The 26,985-nt window shown below is 42.7% G+C and overlaps 1 protein-coding gene across 1 annotated transcript; it reads left to right on the forward strand.

Annotated features, from left to right (window-relative positions):
* The first annotated feature begins 346 nt into the window (after nt 1–346).
* Nucleotides 347–4,270, forward strand: LOC134286953 (uncharacterized). Its single transcript, XM_062848664.1, has one exon. The coding sequence runs from the start codon at nt 347–349 to the stop codon at nt 4,268–4,270; it is 3,924 nt and encodes a 1,307-aa protein (XP_062704648.1).
* Nucleotides 4,271–26,985: the final 22,715 nt, after the last annotated feature.

A 26,985-nucleotide genomic window follows, 5' to 3' on the forward strand; every position in this document is an offset into this window, starting at 1 on the left:
TGGACGATCGGCACTAACGGTGACTTCTTTGCCGCCGGCAAAGACACCACCCATCGGAGGATTTCTACCGATCGACGAGTCGGTCGGTCTCAGCGAAGCTTTCTGCTGGTCGAGAAGCGATCAGTGGAAACGGGACCCTTTCCCCTGAAGGATTTTCTGCCGGTCAGCGAGGAGATCGGCACAAGTGAGTGTTCCCCTGGTCAACAAGGAGACCAGCCGAGGATCCCTGTCGGTCAGAGGAGATCGGCACTGTCGGTGACAGCCTGCGAGGACTCCGAAGAGGAGAACTTCGACCAACCGTCGGTCGTAACCCCCCACCCAAACGAAGTGCGTGTGACGAAGAGAAATGTCGCCTCTGAATCACACACCGAAGTCGGCGAGTAAGAAAAAGGGCAAGAAGGAGGAAGAGATGGATGACGTCAAGACCCTCATCTATCAGCGCGGCCAAATCAAAAGGAAGGTCACAATGATCAACCAAACCCTGGAGGAAGCAGAGGACGATCCGACGAAGATTACGCCATCACTGCTGAAGGTCTTCGCGAAGAGGCTGGAGCTGCACTACCAGGAGTACGAAGCAGCTCACCGAGAAGTGCTGGATGCTACACCACCGTCCAAATTCGAAGAGCAGGGTGAAATGCAGATAGCTTTCGACATGCTGCATATCGAAGCGACGGATCGACTCGAGCGGCTCTCCACGAAGCTGACTGCCGGTGGTGCCCCTGCAGTTGGAACCGGCAATCCACAGGTCATCATCCAGCAACAACCGTTGCGAGCTCCGATTCCCAGCTTTGATGGGAAAGTGGAGAATTGGCCGAAGTTCCGAGCAATGTTTGAGGACATCGTCGTGCGCAGCAACGAATCCGACGCCATGAAGCTGCACCATCTTGACAAGGCCCTACTCGGCGAAGCGTCGGGATGGATTACTGCAAAGATGATCCAGGAGAATAACTTCCAGCAGACCTGGAAGCAGCTTCAAGACCAATTCGAAAATCCTCGTGTGATCGTTGATACCCATCTGGCGGGTCTCTTGGAGCTGAAGCCGATTGCGAAGAGGAACCACAAAGACCTGCTGGAGCTGGTCAAGGCGGTCAACCGGCACATCGGAGGACTAGAGTACCAAGGCGTAAAGGTCGACGCGATGTCTGGTCTCTTGCTGACAAAGATCGTCACGGCCCGACTGGATGACCAGACACTTCAGCTGTGGGAAAGGACCCAGGAGCACGGTAAGCTGCCTGACTTCGACAAGACCATGCAATTCCTGCAGAACGAGTGTCAGGTGTTGGAGCGATTTCAGAACCGTCAAGCATCTTCAACGAAGGAAGGAAGCTTCAGGCCATCCATCACGAAGTCTACAAGCCAGAAAGTGCACGCTGCAACCCCGACGAGCAAGCCCCAGCGTTGTCTCATGTGCGACGAGGATCATCGCCACTTCGAGTGCCCTATGTTCAACAAGTGGACGACAACGCAACGTACAGAGAAGGTTAAGGAGTTGAATCTGTGCTTCAACTGCCTGAGTCCAGGACATCGATCCACGAAGTGCGCATCTAGAAAAACGTGTGCGGAGTGCCAGCGGAAGCACCACACGCTTTTGCATGGTATCCCGAGGCCAACACCAGAGAAGATCGCTCAACCGGTACAGCAGGCAAAGACAGCTCCAGTGAACCAACCGGCGTCGCCATCGCAGTTACCTTCTCGATCATCGTCAAACACGGCTGTTCCGAACAACCAACCGTTGGAACAGAAGATGGTGATGCTCATGACAGCTCTGGTGAATTTGCGAGACCTCTGCAACAGGAAGGTACCCTGTCGTGTGCTTCTGGATTCTGGATCGCAGATGAGCTTTATTTCACGGAGTATGGCAGATCGTCTAGCGGTACACCGGGCTCCAACGCTTGTACCAATTACGGGAGTAGGTGCAGCCAGGACTTGCGCTCATGAGAAGTTGACAGTGGCAATCGAATCCAGGTACACTGACTTCTCAACGATGGTCGAATGCTTGGTGATTCCCAAGGTGACAGGAGTCATCCCCACAACCCAGCTGGATATATCAAGGTGGCCCATTCCAACTTCCGTGTTCCTGGCTGATCCCGAGTTCAATACGCCTGGCCAAATCGATATGCTGCTTGGCGTATCCCATTTCCTCCGACTGCTCAAATTGGGAAGAATCCAGCTGCGAGACGACTTGCCCGACCTCCAGGAGACGCAGTTTGGATGGGTGGTCGCTGGTGACGTCGAGGAAGAACAGAACGATCAGCAGTGCTACGCATCCACAGCCAGCACACTCTCCGAGACTATGAAAAGGTTTTGGGAAGTCGAAGAAGTCAACGATGCTGATCAACCTACGGACCAGGAGGAATGCGAAAAGAAGTTTCTGGATACCCACTATCGAGACGTGGACGGCAGATATGTTGTGTCGCTGCCTTTCCGAGAATATCCTCCCCAGCTGAAGGACAACCGAGAGTTAGCCCTGCGTCGCTTCTTTTCCCTCGAAAGGCGGATGAAGAAGGATCCTGCTCTCAAACTCCAATACAGCAAGTTCATCGACGACTACGAAGTCCTGGGACACTGCCGAGAGATCATCGAGGATTGCGATGCACCGAGTCGACCCCGGTACTACATGCCCCATCATGCGGTACTTCGTCCATCGAGCTCCAGTACAAAGCTTCGTGTGGTGTTCGATGCATCAGCCAAGGCTTCGCCATCTGATGTTGCTCTCAATCAAGCTCTTCTGGTGGGAGCAACAGTGCAGAACGACATCTTCGTGATCATCGTTCGCTTCCGGAAGCACTTCGTTGTGTTCACGGCTGATATTTCGAAGACGTATCGGCAGATCAAGGTAATTCCAGCCCATTCGTGTTTCCAAAGGATCATCTGGAGAGACGATCCTGCGCAGCCTCTTCGGGTACTGGAGTTGACAACGGTGACGTATGGAACAGCGTGCGCTCCATTCCTCGCGACAAGGTGTTTGTTGCAGCTGAGTATCGACGAGGCCGACTCCTTCCCCATCGCTGCGAACATCGTCCGAGAAGATTGCTACGTCGACGGAGCTGATACCGTAGCGGAAGCCATCGAATGCCAGACCCAGCTTATTGGAATGCTGAAATCCGCGGGGTTCCCTGTCCATAAGTGGAGCCCCAACTCTACGAAGCTGCTTGAATGCATCCCTGAATCAGATCGTGAGGAGTTGGTGAATCTGACTGACGGCTGCGACGGAGTCATGAAAACTCTGGGTATGCCTTGGAGTCGACTGAGGGATGAGGTTGCATTCGACGCGAATCATCTTACCGACTATTTGAAACCTCCGACCAAGCGATCTGTGCTACCCGAAATCAGGAAGCTCTTCGACGCCTTCGTGCGGAACCGTATTGAGAAAATACAGCTGCTCACAGGCTCTTCGAGTGTAAAATGGAGATACATTTCAACGAAGGAATACCCGGATGACGTCGTTACGCGAGGACGGCTGCCAGAAGCACTGCGTACCGGCGAGTTGTGGTGGACTGGGCCCAAGTTTCTTCAATGTGCAGATTACGACGTGGAGATTCCAGCAGACCTTCCTGACGATGCTATCTCGGAGATACGAGCAACACCAATCGTCACTGCATCCGAAACCAGCCAAGATGAGTTGCCTGTGTTTTCAAAGAACAGCTCATGTCGAAAACTGCGGCGTATGGTTCGGCGATTCATCCGAAACTGTCGAGTAAACGATATTTCGCAGCGAGTCACTAGTTTCCATCCTACTGTTCCGAAGTTACGAGAGTCTCTGGAACTCATCGTAACGGTTATCCAGCACAAGACGCTAGCGGATGAAATTCATCGCATGGAAGCTAACGAACCCTGCCAACGGATCTATGTGCTGCATTCCAGCCATCGCAAAGGAGTGATGCGAGCTGTCGACGTGAAGGTTGGCGGAACAACACACCGACGAGCGATTCCAAACTATCCATTCTGCCGATCGAAGACAACTGCAATCCACATTGCAGTGCTTCAGACGACTTCCAGCCCGGGGGTGCATGTTCGCTACCAGCATGTACGCTCCGGTGATAAACGTGCCCCACTTTCCCCTATCATGCGAGAGAAGATGAAAACGTCAAACGTGGGAGCACCATCAGCAGCTGCAAGTTGCTCACCCGCCGCCGGCACCACCATCATCGCCACTCATCAATGTAAACACGCGCTCGTGAGTGACCGCGCGCGCCGTCGGGAACTCAGCGTCATCATCATCATCACCGTCATCGCGCGCGGAAAAAGCCGACCGCGTGAGTTGCAGTGACACCAGATTTCCGGATTGTTCCAGAAGGTTCGAATTTATGTCGTGCAACATGTTTGAGCACTATTTAAGCAGACGCGTTTCTGCGTACTGCGAAACAGTTTTTTCTGACCCGGCAAACGGTCAAGTAGTGTTTAATACCAGTGAAGTAAAGTGTATTTATAAGCGTTGGCGTGGCTTGGACAACGCCAAGTAGTGTCAATAAAGTGGTTTTAGTGTAAACCCGTGTGTTTCTTTCTGCGGAAAGAAATTCCCCGTTTGAGGCACTGCGGAGCCCCAAACATTTTGGTCCTTCGAGCCGGATCAACGGAGGATTTCTGGTACCCCAGGTCTTGCGAGACTCCATCCCGCCAGAAATCCTAGAGCTTCCCGTTTGAGGCACTGCGGCGCCTCAACAACTCTCCTTCCTCGATCACGTTCGATGCTTGCCAGACCACGATCTACAAGCAAATCTATGACGAACGCCAATTTTGCAGAGTTGCTATCTTGCATACTTGCAGCATGCCCCACCCACTGTATCCTTTCGGCTTTGGGCACCTTCTGGATGCAGCGAGCTCGTTGTTCATCCTTCGTCGCTACAAACCGTTCTTCTGCACACCGCTGAAGGTTGTCCTTAGCATGCGTCGCTACCTCGAGTGCTTGCAGGTCCTCCTCCAGGATGGTCCATGCCAAGGTCCATGCCATGTGTTCGTAGATGAGCACCGGTCTTCATCAGCGTCCTTTGCATGGCAAATTTGGTATACAGATGAATCTTCTTTGACAGCAGTTTCTTCTGGAGCTCTTACTGGGCGACATGAGGGTCCAAGCGTATGACGGTCATGCTGAGGGTGACGGGGTCGGTTTTCGGCCGGTCAAGGAACTTTTCGTAATTGAATTTTTTTAGATTTCCTCGGGCATAGAGTATCTTCGTGCTTGCATACAATGTACTCTACACATGCAAAATGATCATTGGCAGAAAAAAACTATCAGGCCATATCTGTGAAAACGCTCATTAAACACTAAGTTGAGAAGATGGCTTTGTCCCAGTGCGGACATTACGCCAAGAAAAGAAGAAATAGAAGAAGCACCGTCGGGTACGTGAAACGGTGTTGATGGAATGAATGGTTCTACGAGGAGTGCAGAACGATTTTGGACGAGAAGAATGTAGCGTGGGCAGAATGTAAAACGATACTAACAAAAGTGGTAGAAGTAGATCCGTCTACTTCGGGCAATAAAACGCGGCCTGGAAGAAACTGAGTGCGAGAAAAGGTAACTGCTGTACCGTTCTCAAGAAACACAACATTTCTGCCAGAAGTTCAACACATCCCGTAACGGCTTCGTGCCGCGGCGCGAGATGATGAAGGGAGCCTTCTGACGGACGTACGTGAATTGATTGAAAGGTGGGAGATCAAGGCCGTTCGTGAAGTTCGGTGTTCAACAAAGCCGTTTTCTGTGTTTAAGAAGGACAGCTCAAGCTAAAAGGTTTTTTTATAAATTCATGTTCCAATCCAATTCATCGCTACTTACAATTTAGTGACCAAACAAGTATTTCGACGAACAAATGTTTGGTTTAGGATATCCAATAGTGATCCATAAATGAAAAGTTTAGACATAGAAGCAACAATAATTTAACTAATCATGCAATTTAAACAGCTATCTACGTAAAATCGCCATATTACTCGATTTGCAGCTGTAGCTTTCCAATGTCGGTCACGCCCAACGCTCGCCAGATCACGCTCCACCTGGTCCGCCCATCGTGCTCTCTGAGCTCCACGCCTTCTTGTACCAACCGCATGATTAGCAAACACCAACTTTGCAAGGTTGTTGCCCGGCAACGAGTGACGAACGAAAAGAATGCCGCCAGAAGTCGAATGCTAGTGGCCGGTACCCGGCAGAACAGAGAGCGGTACAGGGTTGCAAGAGCAGAAGAGAAACGAATCCACCGCAGGAAAAAACGGCAACACGAAGAGAGTGTTATTGCTGAAACGCAGGAAAGTATGGACAGGACCGATATGCGGAGGTTTTATGCAACTGTCAATGGCGCGCGGCACAAGACTGCGCCAGTGCCCGCCATGTGCAATGACCGGGAAGGAAATTTGCTGACAGACAAAACAATGGTGGCAGCCAGGTGGAAGGAGCACTTCGAAGATTTGTTGAATGGTAGCAGCGAAGGAGCACCCAGGAACAGGATTAACATAATGGATGACAGTCAAACAGTGGAACCACCAACACTGGATGAGGTTAAAAAGGTCCTTAAGGAGCTGAAAAACAACAAGGCTGCTGGGAAGGACGAGGTCCCGGTCGAACTTCTTAAGCACAGAAGCGAGCAGCTACATCAATCAATCCACCAGATTATTATAAAGATTTGGGAGGATGAAGAATTGCCCACCAGTTGGCTGGATGGCCTCATATGCCCAATCTACAAGAAAGGGCACAGACTGGAGTGTGCCAATTACAGAGGGATTACCTTTTTAAATTCGGCGTATAAGATACTGTCGCGTGTCCTGTTCAACAGGTTGCGACCTCTTGAGGAGTCCTTCGTCGGCGAATACCAGGCTGGTTTTCGTGAGGGCCGATCAACGACGGATTAAATGTTTACCCTGCGGATGATCCTAGATAAATTTCGGGAATATAACTTGCAGACTCACCATCTGTTTGTTGATTTTAAAGCAGCGTACGATTCAGTGAAAAGAAATGAGCTTTGGCAGATAATGTCAGAACATGGTTTTCCGGCGAAACTAATTAGGCTGATACGCGCAACGCTGGATGGATCAAAATCAAGTATTCGGATCGCTGACGAAGTGTCTACATCGTTTGTGACCTTGGATGGGTTGAAGCAGGGGGATGCTCTTTCAAATTTATTGTTCAACATTGCACTCGAAGGAGCGATAAGGAGGTCAGGCGTGCAGAGGAATGGCTCTATCATCACACGGTCGCACATGCTCCTCGGTTTTGCGGACGATATTGATCTCATCGGCATCGATCGTAGGGCAGTGGAGGAAGCTTATGCTCCTCTGAAGAGAGAGACAGCGAGGATAGGCTTGACGATTAACTCTACCAAGACGAAGTACATGATAGCGGGTAGAGACAGAAGCAGGCCTAGTGGTGTTAGTGCTGAGGTGATTGATGGGGAAGTGTTTGAAGTTCTTGAAGAATTTGTTTATCTTGGAACACTAGTGACATGTGACAATGACGTTTCCCGTGAAGTTAAAAGACGTATTGCAGCTGCGAATAGGGCCTTTTACGGATTGCGTAGCCAGCTTAGGCTCCGTAACTTGCAAACGCAAACAAAATTTGATCTGTATAAGACGCTGATTCTTCTGGTTGCCCTCTACGGTCACGAAGCGTGGACGTTAAAGGAGGTAGACCGAAAAGCTTTTGGAGTTTTTGAGCGCAAAGTGCTGCGGACAATTCTCGGTGGGAAACAAGAAAATGGAGTGTGGCGCAGACCCATAAATCACGAGTTGTACCAAGTGTACGAAGATGCGAATATTGTGAAACGTATAAAATACGGTAGACTTCAGTGGGCAGGACACGTAGTGCGAATGTCGGAAGAAAGAATAGCGAAAACAATATTCAGCAGAGAACCCGGTAGAGGTAGGCAAACTCGCTGGCTGCACGCGGTTGAAGAAGATCTACGATCCCTACACGTTCGGGGAAACTGGAGGAACATCGACCAAGACCGACGAAGATGGTGCTCTACTATACGCTCGGCGTTGGAGTAAAGTTACTTTGTAGCCAACAAGGTATCAAGGTAGGTGCCCGGCATTCTTGCAACATGCCTTGCCCACCGTATCCGTCCAGCTTTAGCCACTTTAAGGATGTTGGGTTCACCAAGTGCAGTGAGCTCGTGGTTCATCCTTCTCCGCCACACACCGTTCTCCTGCAAGCCGCCGAAGATCGTCCTTTGCACGCGTCGCTCGAAAACTCCGAGTGCTTGCAGGTCCTCCTCGAGCATTGTCCATGTCTCGTGTCCGTAGAGAACCACCGGTCTTATTAGCGTCTTGTACATGGTACATTTGGTGCGGGGGTCAATCTTTTTTGACCGCAGATTCTTCTGGAGCCCGTAGTAGGCACGACTTCCACTGATGATGCGCCTTCGTATTTCACGGCTCACGTTATTGTCAGCCGTTAGCAAGGAACCGAGGTAGACGAATTCTTCTACCAACTCGAAAATATCCCCGTCTATCGTAACATCACTGCCAAGGTTTGTCCTGTCTCGCTCAGTCCCACCTACCAGCATGTACTTTGTCTTAGCCGCATTCACCACCAGTCCGACCTTTACTGCTTCACGTTTCAGGCGGGTGTACAGTTCTGCCACCGTTCCAAATGTTCTAGCAATAACATCCATGTCATCCGCAAAACAGACTAATTGACCGGATTTCGTGAAGATCGTACCCTTGCTATTGGGCTCGGCTCGTCGCATAACACCTTCCAGGGCGAAGTTGAATAATAGACAGGAAAGTCCATCACCTTGCCGTAGTCCCCGTCGAGATTCGAATGAAGTGGATAGTTCACCCGAAATCCTTACGCTGTTCTGCACACCGTCCATCGCTATTATCGGTCTGGTAAGCTTCCCGAGAAAGCTGTTCTCGTCCATGATTTTCCATAGCTCTGTGCGGTCGATACTATCGTATGCCACCTTGAAGTCGATGAACAGGTGGTGCGTTGGGACCTGGTATTAACGGCATTTCTGGAGAATTTGCCGTACGGTGAAGATCTGGTCCGTTGTCGACCGGCCGTCGATGAAACCGGCTTGGTAACTTCCCACGAACTCATTTACTTCAGGTGAAAGACGACGGAAGATGATCTGAGATAGCACTTTGTAGGCGGCATTCAAAATGGTGATCGCTCGATCGAAGTTCTCACACATTAACTTGTCGTCTTTCTTGTGGATGGGACAGATTATCCCTTCCTTCCACTTTTCCGATAGCTGTTCGGTTTCCCACATCTTGACTACTAACTGGTGCAGACAGGTGACCAACCTTTCCGGGCCCATCTTGATGAGTTCTGCTGCAATACCGTCCTTACCAGCTGCTTTATTGTTTTTGAGCTGGTGGATGGCATCCTTAACTTCCCTCAGCGTGGGAGTTGGTTCGTTCCCTTCCGTTGCTGCACCAACATAGTCATTTCTTCGGCTGCCTTGATCCCCCGTGCCTGCATTCTCTTCGCCATTCAGGTACTCGTCGAAGTGCTGCTTCCATCTTTCGCTCACCTCATGTTTGTCCGTCAGGAGGCTCCCGTTCTTATCCCTGCAGATTTCGGCGGCGCTTTTTCTCTCAGAAGAGTCAGGTCTGCTGGTTCCGCTTCTGTCTGTATAGCTCCATATTCTGTCGGGTTCCATGCTGCAGCATCATCGCCCACGCTGCGTCCTTCTCCTCCAGAACCGCTCTGCACTCCTCGTCGAACCAATCATTTCGTCGACTCCATTCCACGTACCCGATGGTGCTCTCGGCTGCGTTGTTGATGGCTGCTTTGACTGTACTCCAGCAGTCCTCTAGAGGGGCCACGTCGAGCACACCCTCGTCCGGCAACGCTGCCTCGAGATTCTGCGCGTATGCGGTGGCGACATCCGGTTGCTTCAGTCGCTCTAGATCGTACTGGGGCGGCCGCCGGTAATGTACATTGTTAATAACGGAGAGTTTTGAGCGCAGTTTAACCATCACCAGGTAGTGATCAGAGTCGATATTAGCGCCACGATAGGTCCTGACGTCGATAATGTAGGAGAAGTGCCGTCCATCAATCAGAACGTGGTCGATTTGCGATTCCGTTTGTTGTGGTGATCTCCAGGTGTAACGATACGGGAGGCTGTGCTGGAAGAAGGTGCTATGAATGGCCATGTTCTTGAAGGCGGCGAAGTCAATGACGTGAAGGCCATTTTCGTTCGTCTGCTGGTGGGCGCTGAACTTTCCAATCGTCGGTCTGAATTCCTCCTCCTGGCCTACCTGAGCGTTTAGGTCTCCTATGATGATCTTGACGTTGTTGTTTGGGCAGCGGTCGTATTCGCGTTCGAGCTGCGCGTAAAATGCGTCCTTGTCATCTTCAGTGCTTGCGGAGTGAGGGTAGTGCACGTTTATTATGCTGATGTTGAAGAATCGGCCCTTGATCCTCAACCAGCACATTCTTTCGTCGATCGGCCACCAACCGATCACACGCCTCTGCATGTCACCCATCACTATAAAAGCTGTTTCCAGCTCACGTGTGTTGCCGCAACTCTGGTAGATGGTATGATTACCTCTTCTAAACGTTCGCACCATGGATCCTGTCCAACACACCTCCTGCAGCGCTACGATTCCGAACCCACGGTCCTTCAGTATATCGGCGAGTATGTGGGTGCTCCCAATGAAGTTTGAGAGATCGACAGTTCCACGTACCGAGCTTCTAATCGCAAGTCCCTTTTCGTAACTGTGGTCGTCGCCATTGGTATCGGTTCGCATTCTTCTCTTGTTGATTTTTCGGTGCTAGTCTTTTAACGACTGGCTCGCAGGGCCTGACACCAACCCACTAACCCAGGGAGCTGGGCTTACCTTCCCGGAAGCTACGGGATCTGCATTGGCATTTCCTTAAACTACAGTGCTAAATAGCAAGGCTGAAGCGCCAGTTTTCGCCGGGGGTGGTGTTTTCAATGGGCGCCCAGGAGATAATATTTTATAAAGCCTGTATTCGCAATAACACTGTTCGACAAAAAAAAAACTTTTGCCGTGATCAGAGACCCCATTAGTGGGGCATAAAAGCGCATGGAAAATGTAGAAAAATTCCATTTTCAAATCTGTTGGAGCATCCCCAGAAACTTTTTGAGATAAGTTTGAATTTTATCCATTTTTGAAGGTTCGACAAGAGCTTTAGAAATCATTATAAACACATTTGAAATACAATATCTTTGAAATGCAGTTTTGTGCACCGCTGAAATTTTCACAGATCTGAGAAGCAACTTTGATAAATAACTAGTCAAAATGTCTACCTATTACGACATATCAATGAAACGATACATATTCGCGAAGGCTTAACTCGGACTTACACTCCCGTTCAAAAGTTTGGGGTCACCCCCTCAAAAACATGTCATTTTTTTAGGCCCATATCTCCGCCAATTTGCGTCCGATTTCAAAACCCTAGGTTTCATTCAAAAGAGAATAAGTCAAAGAAACTTTGAACATGATTTAAAAGAAACTTTTTCAAAAATTTTGTATGTAAACTTAACCCAAAGTTGCCAAATTTTCTAAAAAATGAATATAAACTTACGGCAGTGTCGCTGGAAATTGGGTCGACCAAATTTTTCATCTTAAAATTTGGTCGACCCAACTCCCAGCGACACTGCCGTAAGTTTATATTCATTTTTTAGAAAATTTGGCAACTTGGGTTAAGTTTACATACAAAATTTTTTGAAAAAAGTTTCTTTTAAATCATGTTAAAGTTTCTTTGACTTATTATCTTTTGAATGGGACCTAGGGTTTTGAAATCGGACGCAAATTGGCGAAGATCTGGGCCTAAAAAATGACATGTTTTTGAGGGGGTGACCCCAAACTTTTGAACGGGAGTGTATATAGTGAAAGTCATGCCGGGGCCCGTGGCGCAGTTGGTCACATGTTCGCTTCATATGCGGATGGTCATGGGTTTGATTCCCAGCCCCGGCACTTGCAATTTTTCGTGACACTGACCCACTTCTGAGCCCCATGGCTCAAACGGACCCGGACACCTGGACATCGGCGAACTGCTACTCATAATGGACCCCCCCATCGGACTGGAAAGGAACAACGGCTACCAATCATCCTTGTGCTCATCATTCTACCATGTAGAGTAGAAAAGTGAAAGCAGCAGAAAGGCAACCAGTTTGATAAAGTATAATAGAATACATCTAGGCTCTGTACAATACTGTAGGTACAGTAGGGCAGTTCAGATTTCAAACATGTTGGAAACTCAAAGCTCCCATATGTTCATTACAATCCTTGGTGCAAAACTAGAGTCCTGTCAAATTTTCAGCCATTTCGGTGGTGAATTAATGGTGGCCCAAGAGCAAAATAGGTTTGTATGGGAATTACTATGGAGAATTTTCAAAAAAAGTTATCCACGTTGTAGAGCATCCACACAAGGATAAAGTCATAGGGTCAAAGCCAAATTGAATTCTTCAGATCTCAATGATGAATGTTGCCAAAGACCGAAACTTATTTCGACAATCGGCAAAAAAAATATTAAACAAATTCTCACTCGCATGCGCATCTTCTTACACGATGTCCTGCAAGGTGTGCAAGAAGCTAACACGCATACTATGATTGCGTGTCAAGCGTGTCGGTCAAGCTGTGGTCTTCTGTTCAAGCATGCATGGATGAATATTGATTAATAACTTTTGACTCGTGAGTCGAAATGATTTGCGGTCTTCGGCAACATTCATCATTGAGATCTAAAGAATTCAATTTGGCTTTGACCCTATGACTTTATCCTTGTGTGGATGCTCTACAACGTGGATAACTTTTTTTGAAAATTCTCCATAGTAATTCCCATACAAACTTATTTTGCTCTTGGGCCACCATTAATTCACCACCGAAATGGCTGAAAATTTGACAGGACTCTAGTTTTGCACCAAGGATTGTAATGAACATATGGGAGCTTTGAGTTTTTAACATTTTTGAAGTTTGAACTGCCCTAAGGTACAGCTGTCAATTGAAATCGCTCACGTAGTGCCCTAGTGGACAACAGAGCTGTAAATTAGGTTAAGTGATTAAGAATAAAAAAATAGTGAAAATCTTTTGGTTTTTTAAATCTAATCCCATAAAGCATGCCCATATTCATATCCATTTAAAAAACTTCTATGCGTGAATGCCGTGCAGCATCAGTCTTTCGGATACTTCGAACGTCTCGGAATATTGGATGGATTTCCGCTCCAGTAGGAGAAAACGTTTCTTTACAAGTTATCCACTAGGTCACTAGATGTGACGCCCGTTTTCTAGTGTTAATTTATTTTTCAGTCTCTGACTGAAGAAGATGAAAATTGTATTTCAAACATCTGGTTTAACTAAGTATGATTCTGGAAAGCTATACGAGAAATTTTAGGATATGTTTACAAAGGATCCACAGGAAGAAAGTTAGATTAATTCATTGAGGTCAGCATGAGTGTTTTAAGGACAAACTTTTCCAAATAAATTTAATGATCTAATTGCAGTTTTAAAAACTTTTTTGTCGCTTATGAAAATGAACAAAGTTTATTGTAACATTTGACATCAAATGTTACTTTCATGATCATGTTTAAATACCAATAAACTGCGATTTTTAATGCGATGGATTAGGATCACAATTCAGGCCAAATACACTACGTCCACTTAATTCAAGGAAGTATTTTGTTTTGATCGAATTTCGAGTCGTGCCCAAATTTAAATATCCATATATCGCATATGGATGAGAATGTTTTTCAATGATTTGGTGTGTACCTAAGTAACCGTTCCAGATTGCTTGACCTGGTGGATATCAAGCAGTTCCATGTTCTTAAAAATTTAAATACGATGCAGAAAATATATTCAAATTTTAACGACCTCTGCATTGAAAGCAATTTGGACTTAAGGCGAAACTGGAAGCATTTTCTCATTTTTTTTTTTGGTTTTTGATTTTTTATTAAATAACGGAGCAATATTTTCAAAATCGGGTTTCGTCCACATGTAGAGTATGGATCAAGGTATGTTCTGAATTTTTTGAGGTGGAAAATGTTTTCTATTTTTGCAGAAACCATTTTTTTGTGAAATTTTGTTCAAAAATAGTTTCTGCAAAAACGAAAAACATTTTCCACTCAAAAATATTTAGAAGATACCTTGATACCTTGATACCTATGTATGTATGTATGTATGTAGAGTCTACATGTGTACGAAAACCGATTTTGAAAGTATTGCTTCGTTATTTAATAAAAAATCAAAAACCAAAAAGTGAGGAAATGCTTCAGATAGTATTTAACACTATATTAACAAATAGGGTCTAGGACCATTTAGGCAGGAGCACTTATTTTGGGTACTTGCTGCTATAGCTCAGTCAATTCCAAACCGATTGATTTGAATTGTTGCACATAGCTACATACTGTGCGTATCTGATCGTGTCTCATAAATCAAGTCAATCGGTTCTAAATTGACTGAGTTATAGACACAAGTGTCCAAAATAGGCGATTCTGCCCAAATGGTTACAAACCCTATGCCGCTGGAACTTATAAAGCAATTTCACAATCGTGGAGGACATTATTGAGTTTGAAATTAAGATTGGAAATATTTTACTATATGACAAATTCAATTAATTTCATAAAAGTGTCTTCAATGGTAATGCCCCAACATACACATTCTTTATTGTGAAACTAACTAAAATGTGATGAAAACAACAGTGCTTGTACGATTACTAATAGTAAATGGAGAATGTTCTCATTTTTGGCATGCATTTTTTTAGGGTTGCATTGTTTTGAACAGTCGTGAACTTAAACCATGTTTTTTGCGCAATGCCAGCTTCAATTCATTGTATTGAAATAGGTTTGTTTTATTCAATAAAGTTATCAATTTTTCCACCTTGGTATGGCTAGGAGGTTTTTCGAAACATTAAGTGAATAAAGATAACCCACGAAAACACTGGAAACGTTTTTTTTGTACTGATCGCAAAATATAAAGGGTATCGCGCCACTTGGGCGGTGGTTCTATATTCGTCTGTTTGCCACTATAACTCAGTCAATTTTGAACCAATTGACTTGAAATGTTGTACTCGGGTAGATACTATCCCTATCTCACCACATTCCAAAAGTTGGCCAATTGGTTCAAATTTGACTGAGTTATAGTGGAAAACAGACGAATATAGAACCGCCGCCCAAGTGGCGCGATTCCCAATGTATTAGTTTTTTTTTTAAACAGGCTTCCCGAGCAGAAGGGAATAACAACAGCATTATTACCATAACATATTGTGTTATAAACTTGTCTGTCATAAGCGGCAAAATAACAAATTCCATAACAAAAAAATGTTCCTGGAAAACCATTTCAATAACTTGTTTTGTTAGTTTCAATAACAACTTAATAACAGTGAATTCGGAAAATATTTCAATAACAAATTTTGATATTAATATATTATTGATAATAATCGGAGAGCAGAATTTGCTATGATATCAAACTCGTTACTAAATAAGTTATAATACTTATTTTATAAAATTATTCGCTTTGTCTCATAAACCCGCCAATAACATGAGGTTCATCACTCTGAAGTAAGAAATATTTTCAAATGATCGAAAAATACTATATTCAGCTTTTAATTCATTCTAAGAGATTTGAAGTCGCAAGATAATAGAACTTTAGTAATTTCTATATTATAAATTCGACGAGCTTCGATTTCCACCTGTAATTTATAAACTGTTATACTTTAATTGTTTTCGGAGCACGTGTGACCTTTGTTTTATTTTCAGCATAGAAAGTGAAGAATTATTAGAATGCTCAACAGTTTTACAGAAATTTTTTGGGATATTGGTAATATTGTACAGATTATTACAATTTTCCTGGAAAGATTGTTTAATTCCTCCGATTTTTCCCTGGATTCAAGAGTTACGTCGAATATTCCTCCTGGATTCAACAAGAATTCCTCCAAAAATTTTGCTATAATTTCTCCTGAACTTCCTCTGATGACAGGACTTTCACCAGAAATGTTTGCAATATATTTTTTTCTAAAATTCCTCTATTCATTTCTCTAAGGATTCCGTCAAAAACTCCTTTTATGTTTATCAAATGACTTTGTCATAAAATTCTTCTAAAAATTTGTCGACGGATTTGATCATAAACTTTTCCATAAATGACTCCAAAAATCTTACAGAAATTTCTCCGAGAGTTCTTTGACGGAATCTTTCATGGATTTTCAAAGACTCCTCTAGGAATTCCTCCAGAATCCTGCATAGAATCCCTTCAAGGATTTCTTCAGAATTTCCTGTGATCATTAGTCATGAAGTTCATCTTAAGATTTCTCTGAATATTTCTTTGAGGATTTCACCATGAGTTTTTCCGAAGGATTCTCCAGAAGTTTTTCTCAAAAGATTCTGCCAAGAATCCTGATAGTTGCTCAGAAGAATTAACTTTGTAATTTCTAAGAAAATTGCGCCAGTAGTTCTCTTGAAGACTTCTCCAGGGATTTATCGAAAGGTTCCCCCAGAAGTGCTTATCCAAAAAATATTTAAGGAATTCTTAAAAAGAGTCGTTCAGGAATTTCCTTTTTAACTGAAAACAAAAATGGAACAACACAAAGGGACATGTCATAATTGTCGAATTGTTGCTGTGATTTCAAAACTTACTGTTTTGCTATTGCTGATAAGTTGATCAATAGTACAACAATAACTAAACTTGTACTTCAACAAAACATGATATTTAAATGTAATTTAGCTATAACAAAATGAGATTGTCCAACAAAATTTGTTATGGAAAAGCAATGCCTTGATAATTTAATAATAACAAAACAAGATATAAAAACAGGTTATGTGATTTCGTAGTTATTAACTTGCTATTCTCCTCTGCTTGGGTTACCACGTTATTAATTTGAAAAATCGACCGAATTTTCTTCTCGAAAATTTGAATTCAATTATTTAGATCATAAGTGTAGGATTTCGAAGTAAAATCAACGTAAAATAGTTATTTTGTTCTGATTAGATAAGGATAGGGGCTTGCTTTTTGTGATTGAATTAAGAGAAAACTTCAAGGATTTGTATTATATAAGTCATATTTGAATCTTACCGGATATGTATCAATGAAATGGAATGTCGTACTAGGCTGAAATTTTGACTAGTTATTTATCAAAGTTACTTCTCAGATCTGTAAAAATTTCAGCGGTGCACAAAATTGCATTTCAAAGATATTGTATTTCAAAAGTGTTTATGATGATTTCTAAAGCTCTTGTCGAACCTTCAAAAATGAATAAAATTCAAACTCATCTCAAAAAGTTTCTAGGGGTGCTCCAACAGATTTGAAAATGGCATTTTTCTACATTTTCCATGCGCTTTTATGCCATGCTAATGGGGTCTCTGATCACGGCAAAAGTTTTTTTTTGTCGAACAGTGTAATCGGGACACAGAAGTACAGCTATAGCTCTGTAATGAATCGGTATAATTGGCCAAATAATTGACTGAGAACTGTTTGGTGTATGTATATTATTTGTGCCAAATTTCATAGAAGTCGATGCATTACTTTTAACTGTGGATGAAAACTAAACAGCCGTGGTTTTTAGCATTTTGTACAATCATGACCAATTTTCATTCACGTAGTAGATGGTTCTATTACGAGATTAGATTGAGAGGTTTGTGTTCAAAATTTCAGCTATTTCCTTTGTCAAATTCAAAAGTTGCAGCGCTGTCAAGCAAAACTAGTGGCTGTACAAAATTCAATGGCGCACATTGTACTCTTTCATTGCTACAACAAAAAGTACTGCACCGATTCACATGAAATTTGGTAGATGAAATGAACACATTTTAAGATGTTATTAGGCCAAATTTGAGCAATTTTTATATTTCTATTACAGAGTTACAGCAGTATTTCTGTGTCCCGATTATTGCGGATACAGGCTTTATGAGCTTCCACCCCGCAAAACAAGAAAAGCTACCAAAATTTGAGATATGCCTTTCCTACCAGTTTATGTATTAAAACCATACAGAAAATGTGATAAATAATAGCTAAACGTTGCGTTCAGTTCAGTTCTGTGTGAAATGGACTAAAGGTTTCTGCTTCCAGGTAAGGCGGAGACACGCGATATGACTTTAGGTTTTTTGCTTGTTTTCACGTGGAAAAGTAGTCGATTGTGCGCGACGGCTTGTATATATTGACCCATTGTCAAGTCACATCATCAACCATAGGTGACTCCTAGATTTGACAAATTACCTTACCCTACTAACAAAAACTCCTTCCTGAGGCAAACGTGGAGACACAGCGATTCTCGGTCTCTTTAACAACGTTTGTCTTACTAACATTCCTTCCCATAAGTGGAAGAAAGGAATAATCAAACAAACAAGGAAGGAATAAACAAGAAAGACAACCATTTGTAATGTAAGAACAGCAGAGCAATCACTATTTTGAATGCCTCCTACAAAGTGCTACATATTTCAGATTATCTTGAGGCATCTGTCACCCAGAACGAATGAGTTCATGGGCAGTTATCAAGCTGGCTTTCTCGACGGCCGGTCGATATTGGACCATACCTTCTCAGTACGACAAGTCCTTCAGAAATGCCCACCGTATCACCTGCCCATCGACTTCAAGACGGCATACGATAGGCTCTATTCTGTGTTGGAGTTTGTAATATCAAGTCAAGACCAACAATTGAAAAGGCCACAACAACATTTTGTAAACAAACATGTTTCTATCGACGTGAGGCCTTTTGAACTTCACCCACACACCTCACCACCACTAATAGAAAGCGCAAACATCAAGCTTTCTGTTAATGGTGGTGAGATGCGTGGGTGGATCCCAGAAGGCCCTAAGTCGACAGAAACATGTTTGTTTACGCAATGTTGATGTGGCCTTTTCAATTGTTGGTCTTGAAGTGAGGGTCAGAGTGAGTGTCGTTAGGATTTTGCCATACTGAAATTGCACAACTGTGCTATACATGGCTGCAACATTATTGACAATACATGTTAATCCCCGTTCAGAAGCCAAATCGTGACACACAAACATTTTATTTTTTCTAAGATATTCCAGCTCTTCGATTTCCGATTATGTATCATCAACTTAATCATAGTTATCAGCATTAGCACGTTTTAGTGTCACTCGACATACTACAAGAAAAACAATAAACGTGAACTCCGATCTCTATGTAATTAACAATTTCGAAAAGCATTAGCCATTTCTCCAGCAGCTTAGGTAAATGGGAGAAATTTTCCTAATCATCTCATCAATTTTCAAAGCGCGACCAGGTTAATCGCTATTGAAACAAAAAAAGATTGATCCGCCGAAAGTTTCCGAAAATATTCGAAATTTGCTTACATTTGATTACAAATCGATTAGGTCAACCCAAGAGTCAGAGAGAGAGAGAGAGAGAGAGAGAGAGAGAGAGAGAGCCTACAACATATGTTCCGACTTGTTCAACCGGAATTGACGACCATAAATGGAGGCATCGATATGCGCTAAAACATGTTGCGAAAAGTTTAAGCCAAACAAACAAACTCCCCGCGCTTCCATCTGAATGCGATTATTGCAAAGTGGAAGTAATTGTTTCCCAGATAGATCTTTTGTCGATTGGTCAATTTTCCCTCGCATTATCGGGGAGAAATTGCGGTTGCTTTTGTTTGGACCCCTGCTAGGGTCCACCGGGTTCCGTTGGTTGTGTTGATGGATTTTTGTTTAACCTTGTGTCTCGTACTTACGAATCAATCAGCTAGGCTAGCTACATCAATCAGTCGAACCAATTACGGTGGCTGAGAGTTGCCACTCACTGCTGACTGAGTTACCTACTACCGGCTGGTTAGCTGCCACCACCATCAGCTACCTACATAGATAAGTGCTGCTGGGGATGGCCTTGGGCAAATTAGATGTAGGTACGATGGGTGATTGCTAAAGATGGGCGTTTTCCCCCCATCGAAATCAAGCGAGACCTCGCGGCATTGAAGAGGGCACTTCTGTGATTCATTGTTGTGTTTGCATTTCGAAAGTTGTTGGTGTATTTTTGTGGACTGATTGCTGTTGTTGCTGGCGATTTTTGCCAGTGGGTAGTTTGGGCACACTTTTTGACTGAAGATCGTGGGTGGTAGGAGGAAGATTTTCAAACGAGACTGGCTTCAGCTGCACCATTAGTACAATAACGTTCCGATTTTATCTGCCCCTTCGAGCCACCTATTTTAGGCACTTGCTGCTATAACTAAATCAATTTCAAACCGTTTGACTTGGAATTTTTGCACATGGCAAAATACTGATGGCGTATCTGATCGAGTCTCAAAAATCAAGTCAATCGGTTCAAAATTGACTGAGTTATAGGCAGCAAGAGCCCAAAATAGGCGCTCCCGCCCAAATGGTCCCAGTCCCTACTTTAAATGTTTCCGGGAATTTTCTCCAACAATCGATTCATTGATTTAGCATAAGCATAAGCGTTAATTTAGATTTTTTTATCTGTATTTACGAGATTTTTCACCCTAGGCTAGTTCATCTCGGGACCCACGCTTTACTTCCCTTCCGAAAGAAGAACTCGCATTTTGCGAGCTTGTCGGGAGTGGGATTCTGTCCCAGGTCCTCGGCGTGATAGTCAAGTGTTCTAACCATCACACCAGGTCCGCTCCACAAGTAATTTAGATGTTAATTGACCAATTTACCCTTTGATTGCCTTAAAAAAAAAACATTTCCATGCTTAACGGCTTGCAATCAAAAAAGCCCAAAGTCGCATATTTTGCCCTATAATTTGAGGTAAAGCCCGGATTCGGATACAGTGGCCCAAAATCTGTCAGACACATATGTTTGCTCTTGAGACAAAAAAAAAATGTTTCAACAATTAATAATGCAAACTTTAAGATATTTTTCACTTTGACATCTAACTAATGGTAGGAGATGTCTGTTAACAGAAAAAACTCACCTAACTTTTTGGCATTAAATATCTATCGATGGTTCATTCGACGGGGAATTTTGTCCCATTATTTCCTATCGAAAAAAGTTTGGATCGGTCCAGCCATTCTGGAGTTATGTCCACTTTAGTACCCCAGGAAGGGGTCTGATTGAAAATGCAGCGAGCCCGACGCATCAAATTACGGCATTTTCGATAATTTGATGAACACTGGGCAAGAAAATAGGCTCAGACCACATTTGTAACAACCGGTATTCCGGAACTGGTTCCGGGTGTCCCACCAAATGGTCAAATGTAAAAGTAAACCAATCCCATGCATGCGACTTCTACACACCCAATAGCGGTTGCTTCGATTACCTGATGCATGGTTATGGCTGGAAAATAGGCTCAGACTATATTTGAGACTACCTGTAGTGCTCTGGAGCCGGTTCCGGGTGTCCCGCCGAAGGAAGTCTGATTTAAAAGTGAATCAAATCTATGCATGCGACACGTCAAATCGCGATTATTTCAATAATTTGATGAAAATTTGACAAGTAAATAGGCTCAAACCAAATATGTGGCTGCCGGTAGTCTTCCGGAATCGGCTCCGGGTGTCCCGCAGGAAGTAGTAAGATTTAAAAGTCAAACAAAGCTATTACGGCTTTTTCTATGACCTGATAAACGATTCGCAAGAATATAGGCTCAGACCACATTTGAAACTACCTGTAGTGCTCCGGAATAGGTTTCGAGTGTCCCGCCGGATGTAAAAGTGAAACAAATCCATACAAGCGAGAAACACATCATGACTTTTTCGATAATATAATAAACAGTTAGCAAGAAATACTGGTTCAGGTTCAGACCACATTTGCCGCATAACAAGGAAGAATGGATTGATGTTCCATGTCGCTATTGCCTGATCTTCCACCATAGACCATTTTACTACTATTTATTCATTACGTGTTCCATGAAAATCAATGTTTATATGCACTTGTGAAAGAATACATACCCTAGCTTGTAATTTTTGTCTTGATGTTAATCGGCTTCCAGTGATAGTGAAGGTTGTCAACAGTGAATTGATGGAACTAATACAGTCCAGCTCTGTCCATACGTTGAACATGTTATCGGAATATGTGTCATCAATAAGTTTTCCAATTCGATAATGGCTATTTTCATTATTTTTTTTAAATTATGCAATGTCATGATTCAGGAACACTTTGGCTTGCATATAGACATAAATGGTCGGCGTTAAGTCAGAGGGGACCAAGTAACAAAATTGACAAAAATTAGATTTTTAAGGCATTTGATTAAAAATTACTTTAGCTGTTTGGAACATTCACCCGGTTTTCCTAAAGTTGCAATTAACGAGAGTTATAGCACAATTTTCTTTTGATTGAACTGCGAAAATCAATAATAGTGTGCAGTCAGAGTGGACCAAATGCTTGATGTTTATAAAATTGAAAAAATGTGTATTGGTTAAAATCCAATAATCAAAATAGTTTATCATCAAAATATAATACGTGTCCAAATCGTATGACTCCCAAACGCATTTTCTAATGATTATAAATCAAGAAAGCACGTAAAAATCCACTTTATTATGGTCAATATTGTATTTTACAGATCATCGTGTAGAAGCAAATTGTGGCAATTTGCGTGCAGACAGAGTGGACCATGTGTCTCTAAGAAAAATAGTTGAAATTACCTTATTCTTCGCAAACCTTTCCAAATCAAAATATGTTTGTTTAGTAGCTGTTGGGCATCATATTGAAATGTACCAATACCCGTTTCGTGAAGAAATTGATTTTACTGGTTATTTAAGAATTGTGTACTTGGTTCACTCTGTCTGAACGAATTTTTGAAAAACGTCAGTCCTCTGAATAAATGATTATGAACTGTGTAACTACAATATTTCAAAAACTCACCAAACTATGAAAATACGTTCTAAAGTTGTAAGCTATTAAATGTTCAAGTTAAGAATTATTAAATAGCTCATTAATTGACTTCCCTTCATGTGATATTGAGCTGTTGTACTTGGTCCACTCTGACGGAACATAAAAATTTAAAATGGTAATCAACAGTGTAATAACAGAAATATCAAATTTCAAACTTCCTGCTCGCATTATTCATCAATCCTATTAACTGTTGTCCTACTTGTGCATTATTTTTTCATTAAATATGTACAAATTTGAGTGTAAACTGTAGTTGGTTGTAGATTTTCCAACAATCGTTCGGTCAGAATGGACTAAGTACAAACAATTACTTAGCAATTTCTCGGTTTCAAGCTATTTTTACGTTTTTTCGCGATCAATACAGAGCGATGCTTTGATGAATAGTTATTAAGATTTATGGCAAAAATTCAAGAACATTTGTTGAAAAACTCAAAACTTATAGAGTTGCAAACTTTTAAGTCGTTTTTCTATAAATTAGGTAAAAGACACATGGTCCTCTCTGACTTAACGCCGACCAATATCGTGTGGGCGTATTTGACGAGAAAGGTACTCTAGGTGGGTTTATCCGGTTTTTTCAACACACATTCATTATGTATTCATGATCCAATTGTTGAACACTGGCATTACCTAAACTGTTAGTTTCAAAATCCAGTTCTAAAATTCCCGAATTCCAGTTCCAGGACTATTCCAGAGGGTCTCAGGGTTGCAGGAGCGGTTTTGGTGCGTTGCAGAGGTTTCAGGGTCGTTCCAGGGGTTTCATAGGTATTCCGGGAATATCGGAAGTGTTGCCGGGGGTTTCATGGGGTTGTAGAAGTTTTCAGGGGCGTTACAGGGGTGTTTCACGGGATTAATGGGTTGTTCCAGGGGTTTTCAATGAGTTTCTGTGATGTTAAAAGATACAGGGTCATTAGGCCAAAGGTTATTAGGCTAAGTGGTCATTAGGCCGAATGGTCATTAGGCCGAATGGTCATCAGCATGAATTGCAATTCCCAGTTTCATAACAGATCTGTTTTTTTTTTACCATTTTCATCACTTATTGGCCAAAAACTATTTCAACTAGAAAGAATGACCTATGTTCAAAAAAAGGAAAATTCATGCTGAAGGTGACGGATTGAATTCCCAGTCGGTCTGGGAACTTTTAATAAAGCAATTTCCCTTGACTTCCTTGGTTATAGTGTATCTTTGTACCTGCTACACGATATACACATGGTACGTGGTCATTATTGGCTGCGGAAGCTCTCAGTTAAGAACTGTGGAAGAGCTCATAGTACATTAATCTGAGGAGCAGGTTTTGTCCCAGTGGGGACGTAACGGCAAAAATGAGACCCAATGACCATTCGCCCTAATGACCATTCACTCCAGGTGTTTTCAATTGGATTTACGGACGGCATTCTAGGAGGTTTCAGGTGATTTCAGTGGTGTTCTCCAGGGGTGTTCAGGGGAGTTCAGGGGAGCATTGCAAGGATTTAAGTGGATTTCTAGAGATTCAGAGCTATTCCAAAGGGTTTCAAGGACATTCCAGGATTTTTTAAGTAGTTTCATGAGCTTCCCAGGGAATTCAAGGAGTTTGAAAGAGGTTTCAGGTGGTGTTCTTGTGCTTATCATCGTTTCAGGGGGTTTCAGAGTGTTCCAGGGTTGTTCCGGAAGTTTCGGGGCGTTTCAGGAGTGTTTCAGTGGAACTCATGAAGTTTCAAAAACAGCAAGGACCTTCCAATGGGTTTCCATGGACATTTCAGGGGCTTCCGGGAGGTTATAAGGGAGTTTCAGGGGTCTCTGGAGTTTCCAGGTGCGTTCCATGTGATTTTAGGGGCATCCTCTCAATCCATCGGAAACGTCTTCGGAACCCTGCCAAAATTCCCTGTAAAACCTTGATACACCCCAAGTAACAATCCCATAGTGTCAAAGGATAAGCAATTAGGGCGGAATTAAAAGGTATGAAACTGATTCGATGATTGGTTTTGTTTGTTTATTATTACGGTTTTATCACAGCTATAGCCAAAACTCACAATTTTATCATTTGTTTAACCTCCCGCAATCACCAACCACACATCACAACATTAAAGGGTGAGTCGTTAATTATTGTGCCACCCTAACTTCAACTGCTTCGCAAATTGTCTACAGTTAACGAAATGAAACCAAATTTTTACAGTAGTTTAGTATATGTATGTATTTCAACTTTTTGGTATAGGTTCAAATTTAAAATGCGTTTTAATGCAATTCACGACATTTTCAATTAACGACCTCCGTGTGGACATGTTCAGGCTCCACTTGAAACAAATAATTAAAGCTCTCTGGTTTGTTTATGCGCGTCGTGCCTGGTTTTTACCCAGCTCCAAGCTTATGTTTCACTGACAACCATTCCTGAAACCTATTGACGAACATTAAGATGATCCGATAATGAATAATCATTAATTGTTCCAAGGCGCGATACCATGATTTTAGATTTTAGCATGTGATTGTACAACATCTTTTTTAGAACTGGTAACTAAATGTATTCTATATCGACCGGAATCTCACTGATAACTGCTCAATTCATTATATGTAAACAATAGACTATAAGGAGAAACTGTGCAAAATTTGGTTGATTTTGGTGAAGTAGGAAAAAAGTTACGTTAGTTTGAAAATGGCACAATAATTATCGACTCACCCTTTATTCACCTAACTGTCCGTGTCACATTTTCGGCCCGTTTCCAATGTCTTGTATGTCACGCACACCAGTCCAACTATCGCAATCCTCCAAGCTCACCTGGTTCGCTAACAACCGTGCCGCAGTCATGCATTTTTTCTCTCTTTTTTCTGCCAAATTGAATTCTGTATCAGAAACACTGATACAAAACATATATATGTTTATTTCATATTTACCAAATAATGATTTTAATTAAAACATGTTTAATCATACATCAGATTAATTATTTAAGTTAGCTCTATTCTTACATCGACATCTGTTGGTAGTTAGGCAGAAGCTATGGCCATCTTGCTTATGTTCGATTTTTGCCAATTATGGATACCGCCATATTGGAGAATTAGAGAACATGAAAGAAATAAAATATTTCATGATGATAGTATTCACCATTTTTGAGGCGCGTTGATTTTGAAGGATAGAAAAAATAATAATAAAGATGAGCTGTCAAACAAAACACATGATCATCATCGAGGGAGGAAAAGTGTTCAACACAGTTTCAAAACAGTTTTATTGCTACCGTATTAAGAGCTTTGCAAAACTTCTTCTAGAGCGGTCCATTTAGGTTTTGATATATGAATCAGTTTTATTGGCAGTTGGTTGCGAAAATCTCTTAAAGAGCACAATAAATCTTAAATTGTTGCTTGGAACCTCTGAAACATTCCCTTGGAAGCTCCCTTGAACCACCGGAAACCCCTCCGAGCACCTACTAAAACTCTCATGAAACTTAAAATTGAATATCTGACATATTTTAAAAAGACACTACACCGTCTTCAACAAGAGGTTGCACAGTAGTATGGTACACGCTTGTATGGGAAAAATAAATCCTCGCTCCAGTCGACTTTTTAGATCCCATTTAGGTCCCATATGAACTGTACAAAATTTCAGCGCAATCGGTGAAACTATAATTTAGCGCAAGCGGTTCAAAGTTTTCATAGGATTTACTATGGGAAAAGTTACACATTCAGATAAAAAATCCCAGAGGACGTCCCTTGTCTCCTTAACTCAAATCGATCAATGTTTTGTGTAGAAAAATCAATTATGAAACTTTCCTTCGAAGACCGAAAAACAATTGGATGCTTGTGGAAAAAGTTATTGATTTATTACCGATTAGTGATCCAACGAACGGCTTTTTGTTTTGTTTTATCAGCAGCACTGCTGCTGCCGTTGTTGCATGGGGTGGCGGGAGGCATCACCACCCCCAGAAACAGCAGCAGCCAAGGCAGCAGCTACAGTGCTGCTAATAAAACAAAACAAAAAGCCGTTCGTTGAATCACTAATCGGTAATAAATCAATAACTTTTTCCACAAGCATCCAATTGTTTTGCGGTCTTCGAAGGAAAGTTTCATAATTGATTTTTCAACAAGAAACATTGATCGATTTGAATTAAGGAGACAAGGGGCGACCTCTGGGATTTTTTATCTGAAAGTGTAACTTTTCCCATAGTAAATCCTATGAAAACTTTGAACCGCTTGCGCTAAATTATAGTTTCACCGACTGCGCTGAAATTTTGCACAGTTCATATGGGACCTAAATGGGATCTAAAAAGTCGACTGGAGCGAGGATTTGATATTTGTCCCATACTATTGCACAGACTGAACGACCACTAAACATTAGAC

Source organism: Aedes albopictus, chromosome 2, assembly GCF_035046485.1.
Source record: "Aedes albopictus strain Foshan chromosome 2, AalbF5, whole genome shotgun sequence".
In the NCBI taxonomy this organism is placed as follows: domain Eukaryota; kingdom Metazoa; phylum Arthropoda; class Insecta; order Diptera; family Culicidae; genus Aedes; species Aedes albopictus.

What these genes read in the sequence shown, in the direction of transcription:
- LOC134286953 (XM_062848664.1), top strand. Translation starts at nt 347, where the DNA reads ATGTCGCCTCTGAATCACACACCGAAGTCGGCGAGTAAGAAAAAGGGC.